Below are 24435 nucleotides of genomic sequence, written 5' to 3' on the forward strand. Positions count from 1 at the left end.
AGTACTTAACAAGTATATTATTGTCCGATAAGGTGCCTGCAAATATTTAACTCTTCTTATAGAGAATTCATGTACTTCAGGAAGCTTGTTTCTAGGCCACGTTTGCCCTAATTTTATTCTATCACATTATCTCAAGGTCATGAGTTAATTATCCTGTTATCTCGTAAAATCCCAATTTTTTTTGTCAGAATCCTCAATTATCTCGTCATCTTGAGTCAATAAACTGCAGTAGGTTAAATTTGCTGAACATCTTAATTAATTATAGTTCCTACTTTTCACTTGTCATTGTGCCTCAGCTGAAAAAAGAGAGGAAATGTATCGTGTTTGTGTTTTGTTCGATCTAAATGGTCATTTTTTTTAGTGGTTTACGGTATTTAGTTACTATGCAAAACTGGCTATGACAGGTTCAATTGTGAAACGACTGTATTCACATGTAGCTGGACTCACCTCTGTCCCCACCGTTCCTCATGTTGGCGTCCTCTTCCTCCGCCACGTCGTCAACTTAAAAACATAAATGTTTTTCTTTGCTTTGTTAAAAACTCAAAAATATAGAGGAGAACATATCAGACGCAGGTGTAAGAATGACAACAATTTCAGGGAAGGACACAGTCTTCAATAAAGACTCAAACCCCAGGAAACAAAGGAGGATCGAATCCAGATGGTAAAACAGGCTTTTGTCGTAAAACCTGTGCTGTGGACTGACCTGAGTGCAGTTCTTTCACCAGAGATGACATGGTGTTTGTGATTGAATCAGCAGCCACTAGTAAATCATTCCGAAGGTTTCTAGGTACACCTGGGGAACAGACACATGTCAGAGCCAGATTAGAAACACATGCGGCCTCTAGTTGTGCAGTGAAACCATGTGAAAGTGGAGGAAGAGGAAAGGCCGGCAAACAGGCAGAGGCAGCTGAAGTGCAGATTGTAAACTTGTGTTCACTGAGCACTATTCCAAAGTGCTACTGAGGTCTTCTTCCCACACTGACATTCACTACTCAGGACGTTGTGCATTTTGTATGAGTTTGCAATGAATGCTTTGTTTCAGGTGTTGGTTTCCACTCACCATGAGCAAAGGCCTCGAGCACGTCCCCCCCCACCCCTGCCAGGCAGTCCTGGGGTGTGTGGGTTGGGGTGGACCCAGCCGAGGTGGAGCGAATGGGCATGGGCATGGAGCAGCCTGCACCGTGACTGGGGGAAGAGTGAGGAGAGCTTCCAGACTGGGACTGCAGGATAAGATAAGAAGAAGAAAAAAATACGCCGAGGAAAGTTACAGCATGATCAGCAAAGAGCACAGTGTCCACAGTGCAGCATTAAAATAGATTTGAAGAAAGAACAGCTGCACATTTTGTAAACATACTTCAGGAATGTGTGCATAATGTGTCTTATTTTATCATCAAATTAATCTGTCAACTCAAAATACAGCTTTGCAGGACAGAGCTTTAAAGGGGGGAAATATCTTGAGATTTCAGGAAATAAAGTCGTTATTTTATGAGAAAAAGTTTGCACATGTACAGGAATACAAGTCATAATAAGGCTATGTTTCATTTTGGAGTTGGGAGATCAGAAGATCAGCCTGTCGTCTGCATTGAAATGACGAACATAGAGCATGTTGTTAAGTGACATAAGCTTCACAAATAATGAAATACTTCCACTTTGCGGTTATTCAGCATATGATCAAGTATCATGACTTTTGAGGAACAGGTTTTCCTCACTGCTTATTTTTTGTTATTGTATTATTATCACTTTATTCTTATGTATTACAAAGTCCCTTATATAATTAATGACATTAGTCTCAAAATCTAATTTTCTTCCCTTCAATATGACCCTAATACTTCCAGGTTTGTCCCACCTCTAAGAATTTTGAAGGTGTGATTCTCAGCACATCCTGGAGAAAAGTGGTTTTATTTATTTTCGGAGAATCTGGGAAACAAAACTTCTATCATCTAATTAATCTCTTCATAGACAGTTCCAGTTCTGGACCAGCTGCGTTCCAATGAAGTCCCAGATTTGAGCTTTAGGAAGCGTTGACATCTTTATTTTTAAAGATGACTTTAAACAAACAAACATAGACACAGATGTGACCGAAAGATTTGAATCCTTCCGGGGCCAAACAAACAAAAACCACAGTATAAAAGGCAAGAAAATCTTCAGCTAATCCTGCACTGGCTGGCTGCACTCAGAGTCTCTGTGGTGCACCTTTGCTGCACCGGGGGGGTAATGAGAAGCATGTGTGGGCGGGCGGCTGGGGCCTGTGCTGAGCTGGGAGCTATATCTCACAGAGAAACGATGACTGTGTGTCTCTGGGACTAGTGCAGGCCCAGGTCGATGGCTCGGAGCCAGGCAGCAGATGGCCGGCCAGACTGCAGTCACATTAGAAGGGAGGTTGTTAGGGCCGAGGAAAGGAACAGGTCTCTGACATTGGGGCTAAAGAAAAACACGGTTCTCTCAAACTTATTCAGACGACGGACGTGAGGAACGCGTTTTGAAAGAATGAGTCTCCGTCTGGGTAAGAGGACTAGATCAGTGCAACCCGGTTAGAGAGTGGAATCCTATCATCTTCTCAAACTTCCTTTAACCACATCTGTGTGAAGGGAGGCGTACAGAGGCGTTAAACTAAATGCTGTTACTCCAGCCAGGTATTGAGCCTGTCAGACTGAATTAAGGGCAACTTACTGCCTGCTTCTGCTCCTCATCCTATCAGCCGGCAAAGGTCAGCAGAGAGAGAGGGAGAGGGAGAGAGCAAGAAGAGTGAGAGCAACAGAATTAACGCAGTGAAAGGAAGGATCTCTGCATGCACCTTACGGCAGCTTAACAAATCGCAAGATTGCTGCAATGTGTTGGTCGTGGATAATTTAAAGCATCAGCATCTAATTTCATTAAACATACCAGCAAGGCTTTTATGATAGAATATGTTATCAATGACAGAACCTGTAAAATGCCAAAGAGTAACAGCAGGTCTACATCTTATCTCTACTGGTTCAGGGGTCTTTTCGTCCCACTTGAGTGCTGAACATCTGCACACAGGCCATATTCTCACCTTTAGCAGCCTCATGAGCCCCTCCAGCTGCACCATCAGCTCCCGTCGGCTCTCCTGCAGCGCCGACATGCGCCTCTCCAGCTCGTCCTTCCTGTGTCTGCAACAGGAGGACAGGGTTTAAAAAGAATAAAGGAGGAAGTTCTACCTGGTTATGACACTAATGAAGCATAAAGCAGGCTGTTTACAAACCTCTCTACCTCTAATTTTACTTTTATCTAAGGGTCACCATTTCAACGATCATATGCAGAAATATATTTTTGTATTTTTTTTTACCTGCACCAATGACACATCCACAAATCTTTACTCTTTTTGGACTGCAACATTTGAGTGTAAAGACTGAACCAAGTCCAGTTGACCTGTTTTTAACACTTTATACCATGACCTGGATGATTGAGGATCTCCACAGACATTTGACCATGACCCTGTGCTTTTAAATCTACATCTAACATCCAGGAAGCAGCCGGAACAACAACCTCACTGGTCAACAGGAATTCTGATGTTCTGTGGTACATGAGGCTTCAAAACATCTTTTAATCAATATTAATTTGACAAGATGGACAAGGACAGTTGCGAAGGAGATGTAGAGTTGATAATGTTTTCCTCTTGTGCATAAGCAGAGATGGTAGAAGGGAGAGGAGAGAGATCGACTAGTTCCTGAGTTTCAAATTATATTAAATTCTAATTATCTTAATTTAATTTAGGAGAGAAAAACCTACCCACAGGTCATCTGAGTTTAAGACTCATGATGTGTACGTCTCTTTGTAGTGAGAACTCCAGCCTGTTATCGCCCTCTGGTGTTCACAGTGTCTCTGTAGCAACCATTTGTCACATGTTTGATTTAAAACTGGGGAAAGTAATAATTGGTGTGTAAACAGTTGATTAGATTTAATCTTTTACTGTTTAATTATTTTGTTTCTGGAATAGTATATGGAACTGTTTCCCTACAACAATCATTCAACATGCAAAAGAATCAGAATGTGAGGATGTTGGAAAAATAAAGATTCAAATGCATCAAGCTAAATTATATGTTGAAGGGCGGTTATTATTTATATTCATTATTCATTATTTAGGGCAGACCAGACAAATAAGAAGTAATTCAAGGCAACAAGCGCTGTAACATGTCCTCACAGGATGACTCTCATCCAAGAACTAAACCCAGGGGTCTCGTCGTCCTGCCAGCGTGATAAATGCCATTGCTGCAAATTAAAAAAAAACACCCTCCTGAATTAGAAGAGACATTATTTCTACTTGAAGAATGAGCTCAGCCCATAAAAACACAACAGCCCTGCAGTGGTTTTACTATTTCATTTTCGTAATATATATTCTCGCTCTTTCTTCCCTTCCTTTCATTGGGAGGAAACTGCTGTCGCAGCTGGGACGATACCTGAGGAGCCGCAGTTCGGTCAGAAGCGTGGGGTTCTGCTGGGCTTTCTCCGGGGTCGGCTGAGAGGCCTGTTCATGCTCCAGACGTAGCCTCTGGATCTCCTGCAGGATCTCCCTGAATAAGTCAGACGAGATAATAAAAAGATATTCCTTTATTATTCCCGCAGCAAGAAGCTGTTCAGCAGCAGTGGAGAAGAGATTCTTTGAAAGTACTGATGCATTATTGAAAAAGCCGGTCATGTCTATATTCAAATTTTAACAGTATTATGAGCAAAACATACTTTTTAAGTACGAGAAAGTAAAAAACACATCTCATGCAGAAGGACTGATTGAAGAGTGTTCTATTTACTACTGTTATATATATGTATATAATATACCTTTAAAATTTGATCTTTTATAGAAATAAACTAGTGAATAATTATTAAAATACGTTACTGTTTTAATTATAGAGTTTACCGCTCGTTATAGCCTTGTATTTACCAGACAGATTCTAAAGTGCTATGAGTGTCTTAATCTCATTCCAGGGAAAAAGGAAAAACTTGTATTTCACAAAATTTAAAAGTGTAAATTTTACTATATTGTGCTTATTTGTTACCTACGGCAAATAAGTTACGTTTCCACCCCCGTTCGTTTGTTTGTTGGTTGATTTGTTTGTTTGTAAGGAAGATAACGCACAAATTATTGGAAGGATTTCCATGAAAATCCCATTATATTTTGTTTTGGATCCACAAATCTTTGATCACTTTATGTAAAATCGCAAGACAGGGCGTTTTTCACCCCAGAGAATGATTCATGGATCTTGGAAACAAATAAAATCAGGCATATTTAGGGGACCGATATTAATGAGTGTGTGCAACTTGGTGCAGCTTCATTGAATTTAAGGGGACCGCTAGGCCTTGGTGGAGGTATGCACTCTACTAAGTGCCATTCCAGTTTATGTTTAATGTGCAAAATGCAAAGTAACAAGTAACTACAGCTGTCAGATAAATGTAGTGGAGTAATAATTACAATACTTCCCTTTGACATGCAGTAGAAGTATTAAGTAGCTACAGTAGTAGTAGTAACTATAGTTTAGTACTTCAATAAATGTGCTTAGTTATACCACTGCAAATGAATCAATACAAAGTGATTGATTTCCACTGAATAAAAGATGTTTAAGTGAATCGTACCTGTTTTTGTTCTCCAGCTCTGCGATCAGCTGTCTCTGCTGCTTGTTGGCATCAAAGTTGAAACTCAGATCTGTTGGAGGACACTGTTGCTGAAATTTTAAAAAAGATCACAGAAAGAAATTAATGATCTGCTGGAGACTGATTATGCTTCTGCATGCAAGATGGAGCCATTTTAGGTCACCTAAGATTTTCTTTATCCTTCCACATACTGCAAATAGGAAATCCAATCACACCCTAAACCCACAGTAACCCCACATGAACACTTTCAGACTTGGACTTTTTTTTGTCAATCCAAAATAATATATAAAGATTTATTGCAAGCCAAGTTAAGTCCTAATCCTTGAGATTTTTTGCGAAACCAAACCATATGTTTTAATTTACTCATGAGTCATTTTATCTATCAGCCTGTTCATTCTCAATGCATTGGATTTGTAACCCTTTAGTGCTAATGCTTACCCAACATTTACTAGTGCAGCTGTTTCATGTTAAAAGAATGCAACTCCCAAAATGCAATGTATTGTGTGTGTCACTGTGTTTAGAGCCGACAATGATCAGTTATTAATAATATGTCTCAAAAACAGACAAAATCCATTTCTTACATTTTAAATTATCCAGGAAATTTGGCTTTATTTTTGCAGAACAGGACGGAACTGTGGACGTGCCCGCCTTTTTTATTTATTGTCAGTTGTCCAGCTACTCGTGCCTTTGGCAGCATGAAATCCGATTCCAGTTGTGGTTAGTTATTTATTAAATCAATGTGATTTATTTTTGTTGTTTGGGTGCCTTTTCTGTTGAATCTCTGATGAATCACCTGCTGAAGAAGAATTTGTTGTTGTATTAAATTGTACTACATGTACAGTGTAGACGTCGCCAAATCAACTCTGGACGTGTTTCCTAATTCATCATGTTTCAAGAAAAGTGATCAAACGAGTAAAACTGCAGGAATATAAGGAACCTCATATTTCCCGCTCCTCATTATTTATGACTGCGAACCACAACAGTTTGACTTCCGTGGTCTTTGAGCTGGATCACTGACGACTAGGTTCTCCAGATATAGAGTGCATAACAGTAACTAGTCAGAGCATAAACGTGAAATGCAGGATGACTGAAGACCACCGGGGGGGGGGGGGGCATTCTGCGAGACCCTCACCGTGGAGTTGCCCGCCTCGGCCGCCAGGCGGGCAGCATAGCGGGCGATGAGGCGATGCTCTTCATCCAGCCGGCTGGGACTCTCCAAGACACTGTCCAAAGTCAGAGATGGAGAGATACATCACGCACACACACACACACACACACACACACAAACACGACACTGAATCCAATGTCAAAAACTCTTATGTAAGTACAAAGAAAAGTTTGAGGAGTCAAAGTGATCATGTACAAGAATTTGCATGAAAAAGGAAACTTTATAATAAAGGTGACCTTAATTTATGACACTTGGCTTTGACTCCAGTGTTGACAGACAGTCGGAGTTAATTGGTCATAACAATGAGCGGAGATGGATGGGACAGAATGCAGCATGCCAAATGCATTTGCGACCGTGCCAAGGCCCATGCTGGCCATTTCATCATCGACTGGAAATGTCAAATACGGCATGAGACTTTAAATGATCACGGGGGGCGTGGCATATGGCGTGGACAAATGACTGAACATATGCTGTCCTTTCTCGGCAGCCGGCCTGAAATGAGGAGTGAAGGGGAGCTGAAATGGTGCCGGGCGCCGTCTAACTGCGACTGGTGAGCGAGCGATGATTAAGATCATTAAACACAATCTGGCTTCGAATGCGCTGCATCAACAACTGCAGCCCCTACACGGTTCACTACCCAGGCCCGAAAAAACACCAGCAAAAACTCAACACTTAAAAGCGTATCTTGCTCAAAGCAAGATAAAAAAATAAATAATAAAAAGCTGCCGGTGTGATCAGATAATTTTAGCAAATCCCGGCTCCTACCTCGCTTGTTTAAAGATTTTTTTTGTTTCATTGAAGTTATCTAAAAATACTCTGCAGATCATTCGACTAGTTTCAAGATAACGTCCACTGACTGGAGAGAACTCTGCAAAAAGAGAAAAAAGTGAAATCGCTCCGCAAACTGTAAATGCACTTCCTTTTACATCCTTTTTTAGGGAGGATGTCAAAAAATGTCCTTTTAAATGGAACACTTCCTAAATAATTTACAGGCTCGTCCTCGGGCGAAAGCATCGACGCAGCCTGAGGGTTCTTGCAGGATTAAAGTGATACATTAACAAGCATCAAGGAGCTGCTCGGGGTTGGATCGGGAGAAGCTGTGACCCTACACAGACTTTTCGGGGTTGGACTACATGTCATCGGTCTCGCTGCTGCCTCTGGCGTCGCTTCTTCAGGGATTTTCCCAGCGATGCCAGAGGATCTGTGCCATGTTTTGGACCAAGATGCACGAACTGCCTGGAAGCCCTCCTGAGCTGGCATCGTTCCCAGGTAGTTTTATTTTAGTCACAGATTCTTTCTTTGCCTTTTTTTCCACTCTTACACAATATCTCACACAGTGCTGATCCTATTTTGGTAAGAAACTGATACACAACTGATTCTTTCGACACACATATGAAGGTCAAAACTCTGAGAGGAAATCTAAACGTCACATTGAAGAGGTGACATTTCTCGCTTCTAACTGCATCTTTCATTATTATAGATACATGTGTGTGTGTGTGGGAGACGGGGAACAGCCTGGACAGGTTGCAGGCATATTGCAGGATATAGACAAAACCATCTGACATTCTCGATTTAGAAATTTCCAGTCAACCTAATCCACAATCTGCATGTCTTTGGACAGTGGGAGGAAGCCAGAGTAACCAGAGAAAACCCACACAGACACAGGAGGAACACGCACACAGGCCAATCCAGGATTCAAACTGGGTACATTCCTGCTTCGCCAGCGTGCCGTCCTTCAGCAAATACATTCTCAGTTATCTAATTCTATGTTTCAGGTGCCGGTTGCGCTGGGCTGCTGACTCAGTTCATGTCACCTCCCCTCTATCTTTCCAAGCTTGAGACAGCATTTTCTTTAGTTATTAAAATTTTATCTCCCGCTGCCGTGGCTCTGCATGACTAACAGGTAATAAATACAGCGGCGGTGACGGCGGTGGTTCACCCTTGGAGGACCAGCGCTACAGTGAGCTTTTGTCTTCGAGAGAGAGAGAGAGAGAGAGAGAGCGAGGGAACAGATGCAATGTCAGCAGAGCAGACAGTATCAGAGAGCACAGGCTGTAACGCTCACTTTCCCCTCAACCTTTTCCTCCAACTCCGCACTGACACGCTATCATGGATCGCGCTTTTGTAAATTCTGTCGCCCGTGAAAAGTGGAATTTGAAAGGGTCAACGCACACAGACGGCTCCGGTGCTCCGAGGCTACTGGGCTGAGGCAGAGCCACAAGGACCTTTGCATTATTCAGAGGTGACATCTTTGGCTCAAAGGCAGGCAGGCCAGTGCAGGGTAATTCTAACACTAGATTAATATTTACAAACCAAATGTGACACAAAGACAGCCGGGTAGCGACCGCTCCTCTGTTGTCTGCAAACCGAACCTCAGAGAAACCTGCTCCTTCCCTTCTCATCCAACACCTTATCTGCCGCTCTCCAACACCAGGCTCAACACAACCTATTTTGGAAGCGTCACACCGGCTTAATGCGCAATTCCTGCCCCAAATATGGCAGCTTTGTAGTTGTTATGCCCGCCCGAGGCAAACAGCATCCTCGGTGCATGACATCTTCCCAAAGCAGCTCTGACTCACAGAGCAAAATGTCAAGACAAAGGTTATCAGGCTTCTTCGTTACTGCCACAGTGAGACGAACCTCAAGAGAGCAGCGTCGCCTTCCACTTGCAAACGTGCTGCAACACGTGACGTCTTCCACTGACCTCCACGGGTCTGGAAGCAAGGCATCGCTTTACCGCCTCCGGTGTCCCCATCTCGTCAGCTTCCCTCAGACCTGCTCTAATCTCCATGCTGTCAGCCCACAGAGACATGACTGCAATGCACAAAATGTTCCTCCGCAAGAACCTTAATCTAGTATCGATTGTTAGCATCTCATTTTCATACATGCAGAAAGGAAATCTTCCAGCAGAGTTAGATGATTCAATTCTCTCTAAAATATAAGGTATCTTGGATTTATATGATAGAATAATACACTTTTTAAGGCTCACTCTCATATATTTTTTGCCTGGGTCCTGGTGTAGTACTGATAACCCTGCCCAGAGGAGCACAAGTGTGTGTGGGGGGGGGGGACGGGGGTCTCTCTCTCTCAACTGTCTACAAAGCCTTTGTCTGGGTTTCAAACCTGATCTTTAAAAAGGTGGATGGTCACACCTCTGTTATTTCTGTACAGTGGACGGTGACGCCTCCTCCCTGCTAATGTGTTGTGGGACGTCCCGAGTCCCTGAGCGCTTCCATCTTGCAAACACAGAGTGCAAATAAAAATTGTGACGGGAGAGACACCGATGCACAAAAGAGAAATTCACCCGGCGCGGACCTGCAGGACAGAGTGCGGATGCATTGCAGCTCCCCTCTGCATGCCCTCCATTATCCCGTTCCAAATCACGATGGCTCATTACCACACTCTGAATACACAGCAACAGAGGTGGCCTTCAACTGAGAGGGGCTCAAACGAGGAGGGCAATTAGGCAGCGATCACGGAGCGGGGCGCCGGCTATCTGCTTACATGGTGAAGGCTCCAGTTCTATCATGATCTATTTGTCAAATCAGCCCTTTCAGCAGGAGAGCTCACACACCCTTCATGACAGCGGAACAAATCTCCCTCTAAAAATACACTCACAAGGGCAATGCTGCTCCGATGCAAAAAAAAAGAAAAATGTGTGTCAAGTGTGAGAGGCAAGTCAAGTGTGGAGCAAATAACATCTGTACGCCTCTCGTCCCTGCCCCCCCGATGAGAGAGGATGTGTCACCTTTTCTGAGGACACACTGAATCCGTGTGATTAAACAGATTTATCTTGTAGGCGTGTGACTTAAACTGATGTTTTGTCATCCTTGAGGAAAACACTTAGGGGGGGGTAATCAAGTAAACCCAGTTGCTTGGAATAATCTGAAAACACATCCTTTAAAAGAAGAAACATTGTGCCTGGGGGTGCTTACCTTTTGGTGGGAGTAGGGGCCCCAGAGGACATGAGAATTGTGTCGTTCATGTTGTTGGCCACTGGTGTCGGCTGACTAAAAGACAAGATTAGAGGTCTTTAATGCTACACTGCAGAGGCCTGAGGTGCGTGTCACCAGGGAATGGAGGAGAGGGCATTTGCATTGTATTCATATTCATAAATCAGCACAAAAGAGGGCGAAAAAGGGAGGCAGGTGGCGACCATTGCCAACTCCTGATTGGTGGATGCCTGTTGTCCTCGTGCTAACTTAAGAACTGTCGTGAAATAATTGACTTATATAATAGACGGCAATCTATACGTTTTTTTCTGCCTATTCGCTTAAGCTTAATTAACACGAGCAAAAGCGACAACGGCCGACGAGAAATCTAATCAAAGTGGAAGCCTGTGAAAAACCAGGAGAGGTGACATTGTGGGAGGTAATTTGTGCGAGTAAACAAAGCAATGGGGTCCATCTGGCGGCGGGATCAGCGGCCCCCGACGAGCTGGTCTCCGCCCCGGACCACCGAGTCTCATTAACGGATCAAAATATCTCTCGTCGCATCTCAGGTGCTCTCGGCGTCACACTTCACCCGCCACAGCAAATAGCAGCCCTCTCGCGGCGGCACTTGATTGTCACGTCTCTGTAGCTGCACCTCCTCAGTCTGCACGGATTTATCTCACCGCAATGGCTCTACTGTAAGTGACTAGTTTATTTAAAGCCCTCGTTAACACATGCAGGAGACTGTTATCAGCAAGAAGCACTAAGAGCCCTCTCCCCCTCCGGTGTCATAAAGTGCCTCAACAGTGCACATTTCTTTTTCTCTCGTCAGTATTATTGTGCGACTACAAACAAAACAGTAATTGGAGCAAGGGAAAAAAATAATGATATTCAAAGAATTTGCAGTGTTATTTGCTCACAAATGAAAGTACATATCCTCCTGCATTAATGAGGATGCTCAAGGGGGTGAGTGTGTTCTTTTTAAAGACACGCTGCAAATTATTGGTTCATGCATTTCAATTTCCCTCAGGACAGTGGCCTCACAGATTTGAAAGAAAACCACGGATGCTACTGAATGACAAGGTCAACAGTACCGCTTCTGAAGTTTCCGAGGCAATTGACAGGAAAAAGGAAATAACTGCCGCTACTCCAACCTGCACATGTTTCCCTTCGTTCTCCCTCAGAAGCAGAGAAACGCTCACAAGTAAAACCCCACAGCCGCCGCCTCTCACTCAACCCTCATCGTGTTACAGTTCTTTCCCGCTCAGAAGGTGAACTCCAGCCCGACGCCGAGACACTTACCTCTGTGGGGAGAGAGAGCACCTGCCTGCGGGCGGGCAAAATACATCCAACTCCCGCTGCTGCTGCTGTTGCCAGATGCCTAACCTGCCCTCAACTGAGCAGGCGAGCATCTCAATGTACTACACTGCTGCTGTCTCCAAGGAAACTCGGCGGTCACGTGACTTTGTGACGACGTAGATTCTCTCTATCTCCCTCTCTCTCTGCCTGACACACACACTCGCTCTCTCTCTCTCTCTCTCTCTCTCTCTCTCTCTCTCTCTCTCTCTCTCTCTCTCTCTCTCTCTCTCTCTCTCTCTCTCTCTCTCTCTCTCTCTCTCTCTCTCTCTCTCTCTCTCTCTCTCTCTCTCTCTCTCTCTCTCTCTCTCTCTCTCTCTCTCTCTCTCTCTCTCTCTCTCTCTCTCTCTCTCTCTCTCTCTCTCTCTCCTCTCTGAAGCTCTCTGCTCTGACTCCGTCTCTTCACCTCTCTACAACAAACTCACACTGGAAATTAGGGAAATGCTATTTTCTCAACTTGCAAACCTCTAAAACAAAAAGCAGCTCTCATCCCTTCAGGGGGGAAAACGTGCAATAAACTGGCCTCTATAGTAACTGCATCTTACCTCTTTCCCCCTTTTACCTTCAGCTCCTCACAGAAGTCAAAGCTCCTCACAGCTAACCTTCTATAAATAATCACCAGTCCTTCTCGAGAACGCAGTGGGGTGCAATGGGGGAAAAAAACCCATCTTCTTCTTACGTAAAAGCTTCTGAGTAGCCAAATTTCATTTCCCTCTAATATTTGGATTAATTCTTACAGGAGTCCTGACTCATTCACATCAGGATCTGCAGCGCTGGGGTTCGCTGACTGGAGATATGTTGATTAAGGACTCACAGTCGGCCACACACACACACACACACACACACACATTCAGCCGCTGCCTGGAGGTCAAATGGGAGCGAACTGACAGAACATTTTGGAACTAAGACATCAAAGTCTGCAATGCGCTAATCCTCCTTCTACCTGTGCGTGGAGAATGACAATGTGCCACCCTGTCCGTGCACTTGGCAGAGGATTGGGGGAGATGAGGACTGCTGGATGCACACACAGGGATTTGACTTGGGAAAGATGCACGGCTAAAAACAATACGCAAACATGAAGCATCCCCTCCTGCTGGCAGCCGTGCACGAATTATCCTCCAAGGCTGCCGGTGCCTCGGCTATAAAACCCCCCCCAATGGATCGCACTCACAGAAAAGTGAATTACATGCCTGCTCTCTCCCATTCTAACGACCCTGATGGAATTTGCATTGACCCGGAGAGCCAAAAAAAGGATGTAAAACAGAGGAAGGGATTTTGAAATATTAAGGGATTTCTGGGGATTATATAGAGAGTGGGAAAATTGGTTGCTACGGCACTGAGAGGCTGACGCTGAAGTGTGTGCCCCATTAATGCAAAGTAAGGTAAGAGGCCTATTTTCCATTTTCAAACTTTTCTCACTGAAAGTCTTCCGGCAGAGGAAGTCTGAGGCAGGGCTAAGTCTGAAGGTAAGAAAGCTGTATCAAAGATTTAGAGTTCCTGAGACAGACAGTGCATCCCAAACCTATAACTCCTGTTCAAAACACAAATCCCCAAGAATCTTGCTGACAGTTTGAGTGGGGGGTGGGGTTGGGACAATTCACAGCTCAGCTTTCCGTTAGACTTTGCTTTCACATGCCAGTAAATATTTCACAACACTATCAGAATAGCTGCACTTTGTCTGAAGACGACAACGACGCCTCGAGGGGCCAGACAACCGGGAGACTCATGTCCGTTCGCTTTGGGACTTTTGATCAAAGTTGACGCTCCAACCTGATTCTGCCATTATTACTCACTCACTGGCGCTTACGTCTCACACACACACACACAGAGACAGACACACACACACACACCTGAGAGACCACGCTGATGGATGTCCCCTGGTATACGACATGAAATAACACTTCCTCTCAAACAACATTAATCAGGATTGGCAACTAGCAGCATTAGCTCCACGATACCAACAATGCTTTTCGCTCTGTAAGGCATCATCAATATAACGGAGTCAGTGAAGAACAAAAATCGGAGGTTTGGCAGATTTCCTGTGAATAATCATCTGAGAGATCTGGTGCAAAGAAGGATTTTCAGGAGCCAGCAGGGAAATCCACATGGGAATGATTGGCAGATAATGTGTTCACCTATCATTTTTCTCAAATTGAAAGTTAAGAAATTGGGATAAGTCCATTAATATTTCTACATTATGGCTCAAGGCAGCAGATTTACAGTTGGATTTAAAGAAGTAGTTCAACGTTTTGGGAAATAATCCCTGTCTTAATGAGCGTTAGTGCTGCTGCACACCAGAGGATTAACAAGTCTTGACCGTTTTAAAAACATCTAGTCCGCAGCAGCCTTTAGATGAGAAAATCAATTTCAAGATCGGTATAACATGTTAACTAGTGTCAGAGGTGCTTATAAATTACTTTTTGAAGCTAACTCCACCAGTTTATAACATGGCTACAGTCGAGGTCATGAATCCAGCCTCCTCCATGTGGGTGGATGGGACAAAGTACTTGCAAATATTTTTTTCTCAAATATGGTTTCTGTTAAATAAGGGATCTCTTATCACTCTGATGTATGTTTGGTTTTGTAGAATTTTCTTCATGATGTAAAAACGAGGTGAATCGTCATGATTGACAGCTGAGACTGACTCCTGATTGGTCAAGCTCATGTATCGACTGGACTTCGCCACCGCAGCTCCATCTCCAGATCGACACTGCACAGACTCTGATGTTTGTGTCCAGGGTATTTTGGCTTTGTTTTTGGATCATAGGAGGAAGTTGAGAGTTGTTGTCTATCTATAGTGCTAAGCTAAGCTAACCAGCTGCTGGCATTTCAATTTTACGGTCTCACATCTCATATTCTATATTCTGAATTATTAAAAAAATTAAATCTGTACATAATCCCCTATGTGGGCGTATTCTGCTGCAGATATAAATATTCCTGGAAAAATATTTGCCTGTCTCTTTGTAAATCTGAAGACATGCACAGCTAAATATGGAACAGAGCCTGAGAATGGCAGTCGGTGATGAATACATGCTTTGAAAGGCTGTCAGGTTAAAAACATCTTTTCACTGCACACTTGATGAGAAGCGCTATTTAATCACCGCACACAAATAAAAAACCTCAACGCACATGGAAACACAAATAGCCCCCCCTTCATCAAATAGAGACTTCTATCTTCCCTGCTTCAGACGTAACAATAGAGAGACAGACACAGTCTCAGGGGTCAACAGTCACATCCAATATCCTAAAGTCAGTGAACACACACACACACACACACACACACACACACACACACACACACACACACACACACACACACACACACACACACACACACACACACACACACACACACACACACACACACACACACACACACACACAGTGCCACCAACCCTGCAATGCCACTTGTGATTGCATTAGAATGCACTTTGTCTGCAGAAGGAAGAAATTCCTGGAAATTCCTACGCAAAATCTCTAATTTCTGAGGTGACACAGCTCCATATTTTTAAATAACTATGCAATGCTATTGTTATTTAATATTAGATCATTTGAACTGTTTGGTTCTTAGAAGTTAAAAGGGAGAAATGTCTAGTACAAAAAAAAGGGGATGCATTTTTAAGGGGTCATCAGCCAAAAAGGTTGGGGACCACTGGATTTATTGATTTATATAAGCTTCTATTGTGATTTTTGATGATAGATCTTAATTTGATTTAAATTAAAAAGGAAATACTTAAAGGGACTCTTACCTTTGTTGCATTTTTACACTTTTTTTGGATAAGGTTAAATTGGTATTAATAAGGTAATGACACTCTAAAATGCAAGACAGACCCACCAGGAGTAAAAACAAACAATTATTTCACTCTCATAATATTTAGTGAAAACTTCAACCAATAAAATTCTTCGGACCGAAGGACCTTATTGGCCGACAGACCTGTCTGTTGGCCAATATGCTGCATGGACATGCAGGTTTTCCGTCTGCTTCTAGTGGCGCATTCGGGCCCGACATCATATGTGAATGTAAATGTATATAACTTACCGGTGCTTCTGAATCCGAATCCATTGCTTTGGTAAACAAAAACTCACGTGCGTGCGCGGAGGCAGTAGGTTGACAGTCTGCTTGTAAATAAAGTTTCTTCAAAAAAACACCGCGGATGGGAACGAGGGGGTGGGGCATTGGAGGAAGGCGGGATGATTTGAATGTGCTGTAATTCTCAAATGCAACAAAGGTAAGAGTCCCTTTAAGTAAAGTCCTTTAAATTCTCAATGTACTTGGGTAAATGTACTTTCCATCACTGTAAATAACATGATATTCAGTATATATGAAAAACTGTTGAAACAGGACACTTCACTTCAAGAAAAAAATCCCTCAGAGGAAAAGATTTACAATTAAAGACCTTTGTGCGACAAATTCCATCAAACCGAGAGCCTCAAATGGACATGAGTCAATATTCTCAGACAAAAAGACAAAACCACGCCACAGATTACGGTTTCCCGAGGACACTTGAGAAACATAATCCAAAAGAGTTTGAGCCACAAATTCTAGTCTAATCAATATTAATCTATTTGAGTGATGTAATTTCATGCTAGACAGGCTATACTGTGCGGGCTAATGCTAATCCAATCAGCTCCTCTCTCGGTTGGAAGATATATCCGGGTCAGCGACCGATTCTCCACATTGCGATGCATCGTAAAAATTGTGCAAATAAAAGTGTCATCTTAAATGCATACGTTTGGAGACAATGCAGAAAAAGAAGATTCCTCGCTCCAGTGGGCAGAGCCTGGAAGTGAGATGTGATTCAGAGATGATGGTTATCTATCACGCAGTAAAACAGGAAATCAGGATGATGTGTTTACACTGTGTCGGTTTTTCTTGGCATTTGCTGAGCTACTTTCTCCCCTGTGATGTGGCTCACAATCAGTTAGTCACTGACACTTGCCAGCAGCAAACGCATACACAGGCAGCTCAGATTGATGCTCGTGACTGGAATATGAAGCAGGATTTGGTTGGTGAAATGTGCCGTGAGAAATGCGGAAAGCTCCGGTGAGAAAAGTTGAGAGATTTCCCGTTTTTGTCCTACTAATGTCACAAACAACAGAAGTCATGGATCACTTTTTAGAATCTGAAACATTACTAGATCGAGGCCTAAAGTGTCGGGGTTCCGCCGCAACAACAATGAGGGAAATGTGAAGTGACCTCAGCGACATGGACTGCAGATGCCTCTCCGCGGTGGAATTGATTATGGAAATTGTACTATTTTTCAACTGAAATGTAAATGAATGTGCGGGGTTTAAGACAGCAGCAGAATATAATGCATCTCCTATAATGACTTTGAGGAGCTTCAAAGCCGGGAGTGTGAGATTTACACCCTCGTCTCTGTTTCATTGCCAACAGACTGATGAGGACGGCTGTGCCGTTAGCGGCAGCAGCAGCCGGGACCTGTGTAGTATATCAGCATCTCCACGTTTGCAAATAATCAGGGGCTTGACACCTCGGCGAGATGGTGATCTATCAGTCATGACGGGACAGCCAAATGGAAAAGATGGAGGCAGTTACATGACAAGAACAGACTGTAGATAATGAGCACACCGGGCCTGGCTGCGCTGTTAATCAACACAGCGGTTGTGTAGCCCTCATTAATGACACACACAGTGGCAACAAACACCTTGGGAATGGCACTTACACAGTATGGGCGAGTTCCTGCGGTCGCTCGGCCTGCTCGGGGAACACAGGATGCGGCGGCTCTCCGATGGGGACGCAGCCCAGAGATTTACTGATTGCGTGGCTCAGCTTTTTGGCCGGAGACTTCTGTGAGGAGAGCAGGAAAAAAAACAAAGTGTTGACACCTTGTGTGATGTATGTGGTGCCGTCATGGTGGGGGTGCAATAGAGACGGTTTTATAAGCCGCTTCGGGAAGACATTTACATAACTGGGTCAACAGGCTGTTTGCTGTGTCAGAAGTGGGGATCAGCAGCATTCGGCTGTAGACTCAGGAGGAGCTTGCATCTGCTGCGTCTCAGACAGGTTTGTCTGCTGCTGAGATCCAAAAAAATAGTTGAAACTACGAAATAAGTCTTAACGGTTCATTGTGTAAGATTTAGGCAAAAGGGATCTATTGTCAGAAATTGAATATAAAATAATCCTAGTGATGATCATCTAAATTGTTTTCTTTAGCCTAGAATGAGCCCTTTCTATTTAAATACTTTTCCTTTCTTCTTCTTTGCATTTTGTGAGAATTTCAATGTAAAGCTTATTAAATTAACCGCCGTGAAATGTGCAGCAGGAATAAAAATGAAAACATTTTACACTCGTCATTATACAAGTAAACGTGGCAGCACATAGGAAATGGCACAGCGATATGAACTGTCACAGAAAGGGACGTGGATTTGCAGATGGTTTTGTGAGCTGTAAAACAAAATGACATGGTGGACAATGTCACAGATGAACTATTTACATGAAAAGTAGGAAATCATCCAGAACAGATCGAACATTACCTTCTTAGTAAATGTCATCATTTGATTTGTATATATCTCAGACAATGTGTTTCTTCTCTGTACAAATAAACCAAGGAGGATGGGAATTGGATTAAGGATCCACCGTCTATGTCTTCCTTTATTTCCATTTATTCTATCATGACTGAGCTGTGAGGGAATTTGGCGACATGGTGATTTCAATCGATACAATTTAATTTGCACAAAATAAGTAAAAACCCATTTAATCCCTGTTGGTTTGCAGGACATGTAGCAGGAGGGATGACTGCTCCAGGAGAGATATTGATTTCTGAATTGCTATAAAAGGGAACGACACAATGTAAAATTGAGAGCGATCAGGGTTTTGTCTTACCCAAGACGAGTGCTCCTTCATCTGGTGCTGGTTGCTATGGGGACCATTGGCATGGCCACGCCAGAAGCAGCTCTGACAAAGCTGGTAGCCATGGCACTGTTGGCACCGATACCGGAAACCCATCATGCTCTCGCTCCGGCAATATGAACATTCCACCGGATGGAAGACTGAGCAGTGAAGAGGAGGATTGCATGCAGTCAGCTTTAAAGCAGTGGTGGAAAGCAGCTGAGAAGATTCACTCAAGAAATGTACTTTCAAACTTTGAAGTACTTTAAGTTAGTGTATCCATTTTATGTCATCTAATGCTGGTACTCCAATATACTTCAGAGGTGAATGTTGGCCTTATACACAAATACATTTGATGGATATAATTAACGCTACAGATACAAATGAAATGTCACATATTACGTTCCCTAACTTGTGCGTCCTTACAAAAAAACATTAATACAGTGTGGATATAAGCAATTTTAGTAAATTATAAGTAATGTTTACCTCTAAATCAGCCAATATCTATTCTACAACTTACCATTTTCAACATTAGCAAGTCGGTGCATGAGTGGCAGCCACACGAGACACTGAGGAGGAGGATCTGCCATCAGCACATCCAGAAATGTGTTCAGCATGATCTTCTTCTAGATACAAACACAAACACGCGTGTGTCCAATGAGAGGTGTGCGTTATTAAAAGTTTAAAAAGTAGAAAGAGAAGAGGAAGAAGAAGAAGAAGAGGGTAGGGGTGTTGGGATATCCCACCTGCTGAGGGAAGCACGTCCGCACCGAATGCTCCGTGTAGCCGAAGGAGGGGCCCTCGAACACGGCTGTGGGCAGTTTCAGCACCTCCCGAAGAAACTGATCAAACTTGGCAAACACCATGATGCCACTGGAGTCAGAGATCTGTGAGAAAATATCTGAGAGACAGAACGTGTCAGATGTTTTCCTCAGCAAAAGATATGGTGTAAACACGCTGCTGATATTTACATGATGCGTGATCCGTATTGAATATACTCATCAGCTAATACATGCACTGCAAATGAATTTTGGTGCTGTGTTTCAACAGTGCCCCCGTGTGTTTGATTTTAACAACTACAGGAGGCATTACACACACTGCATGTTCATGTAATAACCGGGACAAATGTTATATTTATTAGACGGAGGGAATTTAGAAAATCTACTGACATTTTATGTAAAAAACTGTACAAATATGTACTTACAGCGTAGTTTGTCCACAATTTTCCCTCCACACATTGTCGACAGCATTGCTTTCATTGAGAAAACGGTCAACTTCCCATGGCTTTCACTGCGAGGAGAGAGAAAAGTAAAATCTGATGAATTGAAGTGAGATTACTGGTTTATAGGAAGAAGGAATAACATAATCATAGTCTTAATTAACATTTAAATCAAGAAGCAATAAAATGCAGCCTGGTTCAGGGATTTTGCTGCTTCCGCCATACTTTCTAATAGTTGGGAATAATGCTAAAATTTACATTTGACATTGTACCATGGTAGATATAACATATAGCAAGGCCAATGAGAAAGTATATAAACTAAACCCACCAGTTTCCAGGGTCAAAACTCACAATCTAAAACTTAAATCACAGCTTAACATGATCATTATTAGTCCGCCTCAGAACCCTAATATCTCTTTAACTTGCCGAGACAGGGCAGCTCTTTCACTTCCGATTCATTTAGCTCTGACTTCCGAGCAGAGGTAACAGAGATACATGAAAGCTCTTCTGCCTAATTCCGTTTGGACCTCAGGGACAGATAGCGAAACCACTTCCTGTGATCGCAGACGGTCATTTCCACCAGGTTCCCAGAGCAATGAGCAATAACAAGGTGGGGGAGGTAGGACCGGAGTGGCCTTACAGATAAAAGTAAACCAATTGAATGGGAAAGGGCAAGTTGCCAATCAATTTGAGCACACAGGGTAAATATAATGAACATGAGCTTTACGGTCAATAATAAACCTCGGTGCTCCAGGAGGCGGAGCGTCCGGGGCCTCGAGGACATAGCAGACATTAAGAGGAGGGATATACAGTAAAACATCAGTTGGGAGACTGAATCCTGATTTTATCCTTTTTTTGTACAGTGAAGTCTGGGTACTAGTTATCATGGGCAGTACTAAGTTAATGAGCCTTTTTGTGAGCTTAAACGTATTATTAATATTGATGGTCTATGATTAAAAAAACACATCAACAGTATTCCTGACATTGGTTGAGTTTTTTCCTTCCTCTGGCAGTGTGGAGGATTCTTGGGTTTGGTTTATAAAATAGCAGAAAATAAAAAATAAATACACAATTTCCCAGAGTAAAAGGTGATAGGGAGCGCAGCCAATCCACACTATGAAGAAGCTAGAACCACAGAATTGTTTATTGGTGTATTTTTGCTTTATAATATTTTAAATGTTTTAATTAATGAGCTAAAACTAATTTCCTTGAACTCCTGAATTTAAATTAGACAGTGTAGTAGCAGAGACAGAAAATATCATATATATAATTTATGAAAAAATTCAGGGTTTCACTTTGCTTAGATTGGCCATGACAATGATTCAACCCTGACTGTAAAAGGAATATTTTTTCAATAGAGAAAGTAGCAGTAACTATCATTATTATCATTATAATTCCATGTTAGAGTAACAGACTACCTGCTTGGAAGCTGATTGTCAGGTGCACGTGCTCAAATAACATCAGTTTGTTTGCACAGTTGTTAAAGGTGAGAACAGTGGCCTCTGTTGACAAAAGTGGAGAACTGAACTGGACTGCATGAGGATATAACTATTATTATTATTATCATCTTTATTGGTCGGTTCCAACTTGGCCCTTTGCTCTTTCACACTTAGGTTGTGTACTATCAATAAAGGCCTCAGTGACTGAAGATAAGCATCAGTTCAATCAGGAAAGGTTTCCCAGTGTCCCATTCATTCCGGTTTCTCTTTCTCTCTACCCATGTTAATGTTAAATCTAATCAGATTTTGTCACAATCGAATTCAGCCAATCAGGATGTTGGTGTCAAACTTGAAATCTCTCCTCTGTCACAGTGATTTCACTGATTCGCTGTGACCTTTCTCCTCCTCCCCAATCACCTCCAGTCTCCCTATCCAGAGCTCATGTAAAGTCTTTCTCATCTCGTTCAGATCCTCAACATTCTCTCTCTCCCATCAACCACCACCAGGGGTCTAGACTCTGGGGGTTGACCACACACCTCCTACCTGTCATAGGTGGCCACCATGAAGTTGAGCAGCAACCCGATGGACTGCTCCACATTGATCTGGTGGGTGGTGGGCAACCGCTTGTTGAGCTGGTAGTAGATGGAAGACAGGATAGTCTCCAGCCGCGACACATTGATCTCAGCGTTGTGGTCCAATGTGTTGAGGCCGCTGTCGCGAAAGGCTTCGATCATGTTCCAGACATCCACCAGATGAACTGTGAGGGGGGGGGATGCAAACGGACACGCTGCCATCAATCACCTCTGTATCCGCTTTTGCTATTTTCTACTGATCACAACAGATTATAGCTTATAGGAATCTATACGTGCTCTTACGGTTGCATCTCTTCTGCACAAACCGCAGTTTGCAGGCGGTCCTGTAAGTCGACAGTCGGATGACATCGAAGTTCTGAGCTCCTGAAAAAACAAATGCATTTAAAGCAGGGACTGACTTTCACACAAAATGCTTTCACAGATGGCTGTCCACTTCAATGGAATAAAACCAAACACCGTACAAATGCAGTCAGGCTCACTGGAGGTGCATTTAAACACCATCGCTCCCTTTGTGTGGGAGGAAATCAAATATACTGTACGTGTGAGGGACCACGCATCTCCTCCTGTGCAACTTCGAGCCCGTCACAGACTTACATGATGCCAGTGCTGGCTATGAATAGTGAAAAGAGATTTCTCTCAGTCGACTCCACTCACTCATTTCCATGAAGAGCTGCCTCTTCTCCACCATGGCCTTGCCTCGTTTACTGCCCTCCTCGATCATCCTGTGGCACATCAAACAGCAGAGCATGCAGCGCTCGCTCTTTAGACAGCAGCATGGCAATAATACGCAACACACAGCTCTCTCTTTTATCGTCCAAAATCATTAATGTGCCGTGTGAGCGAACAGGATTTACACACACACACACACACACACACACAGGCACGAGTCATTTATGCAAAATGAGGAACATATTTCCAGAAAATAAGAAGTTTTCCCAAAACCTAATAATTCCACATTTGGAGGGTTTAATCTTCATGTGTTCATTATCTTTGGGGTGATGAGAGTAGAAATCTCTTACGTGTAAAGCTAAATGTTGGAAACGCACAGATGAGCTAGTGCACCGAAGGACTCAGTACATCCTTTCATGTTCGTGATTCACCTTGAACATCAAGGACTGTGTTAGTCATCTCTTACCTTTGTATAGATAGAATGATTATGTGACTTCTTAACAAATGATGAAGCCCGTTCTAGAAATGATATTAAACAGTTTTTATTACACCTTAATTTAATCCTATGAGCCCGATGACCATGCAGCCCGATCTGCCATTTTGTATCATTTAATCTCTATTCAAATCAGTGAAACGTGGAGGTGTGGGCAGCAGTGAGAACCAGAAGTAAAAGATAGTGTCTTGAATATAAAGCGGTGGCGGCTCACAGGGTGCAGCTGTGACTCAGAAGGGAGAGCGGTTCGTCCAATAGTAAGAAAGTTGCCGGTTCGATCCCTTGGCTCCTCCAGTGTCCTTGAGCAAGACATTGAACACTAACTTCAATGATGTATCGTATGCTTTGATTGGTGGATAAGACTTCGAGCTCTATATAAATGCAGCCAATTGACAAAATTCCTTCTATTCAAAGTAGTTTCATTTTTAGGAAATGGGCTTAACCTCGTTCATGCTGAGAGTCAGATGAGAAGCGGGATAGCTCGCTCATGTCTGTACAGTAAATAAGAAGCCAGCAGCTGATTGGATTCGTTTAGCACAAAGAGTGGAAACAGTACGACTCTGCTCAAAATCTGTCTGTCAGCACCTGAAAAGCTGGTTAAATAAAACATGTCATCTCACTTATTTAGTCCGTATAAAAGCCAAATGTGTAAAAACGAAAAGTTTCGGGGTTTTTTTACGAGAGTTTTATGTGGCAGCTTATTTCTTGGCCGTGTTGCTTTTTGTGCTAAACAGAAAGAACAAGAAAATGAGCACCCTTCTTAAAAAGGTCAAACTAGTCATTTAAAGTGCGTTGACATTATTCATTTAGTTTGACAAAAAAACTGCACAAAGATACAAATCGAAGAGAAGAAGTTCATAATGCATCTGTCTCAAAACAGACGTAATTCATTTTGCCCACAGTGGCTTTAATGTTTGGGTGCAGGTATCACATGGTTTGTAGAGGAACACAGAGAATGTTCATCTCAAAGAATCTGTGACGATTCCAAACTGTCACAATCAGTTGTGACATTTTAAAAAAGGATTCACTGTTGAACACTTGAACTCGATACTCGTAGAAGACGATCTGGGATCGAAACCGCCGACCTTCTGATGAGTGGAGGACCCGCTCTA

General features: G+C 42.9%; 1 protein-coding gene across 1 annotated transcript; it reads right to left on the reverse strand.

Annotated features, from left to right (window-relative positions):
* Window positions 1–427: 427 nt before the first annotated feature.
* dtnbb (dystrobrevin, beta b) lies at window positions 428–22882 on the reverse strand. The gene is made up of 17 exons (XM_061082764.1): window positions 22816–22882; window positions 22444–22524; window positions 22112–22325; window positions 20115–20200; window positions 19657–19811; window positions 19431–19536; window positions 18905–19071; window positions 17745–17869; window positions 10708–10782; window positions 6737–6827; window positions 5587–5675; window positions 4419–4532; window positions 3035–3131; window positions 2671–2691; window positions 1061–1220; window positions 704–793; window positions 428–501 (listed from the first exon to the last, which is right to left on the reverse strand). The coding sequence occupies exons 1-17, from the start codon at window positions 22880–22882 to the stop codon at window positions 428–430; spliced, it is 1812 nt and encodes a 603-aa protein (XP_060938747.1).
* Window positions 22883–24435: the final 1553 nt, after the last annotated feature.

This window comes from Limanda limanda, chromosome 12 (assembly GCF_963576545.1).
Source record: "Limanda limanda chromosome 12, fLimLim1.1, whole genome shotgun sequence".
Taxonomy (NCBI): Eukaryota; Metazoa; Chordata; class Actinopteri; order Pleuronectiformes; family Pleuronectidae; genus Limanda; species Limanda limanda.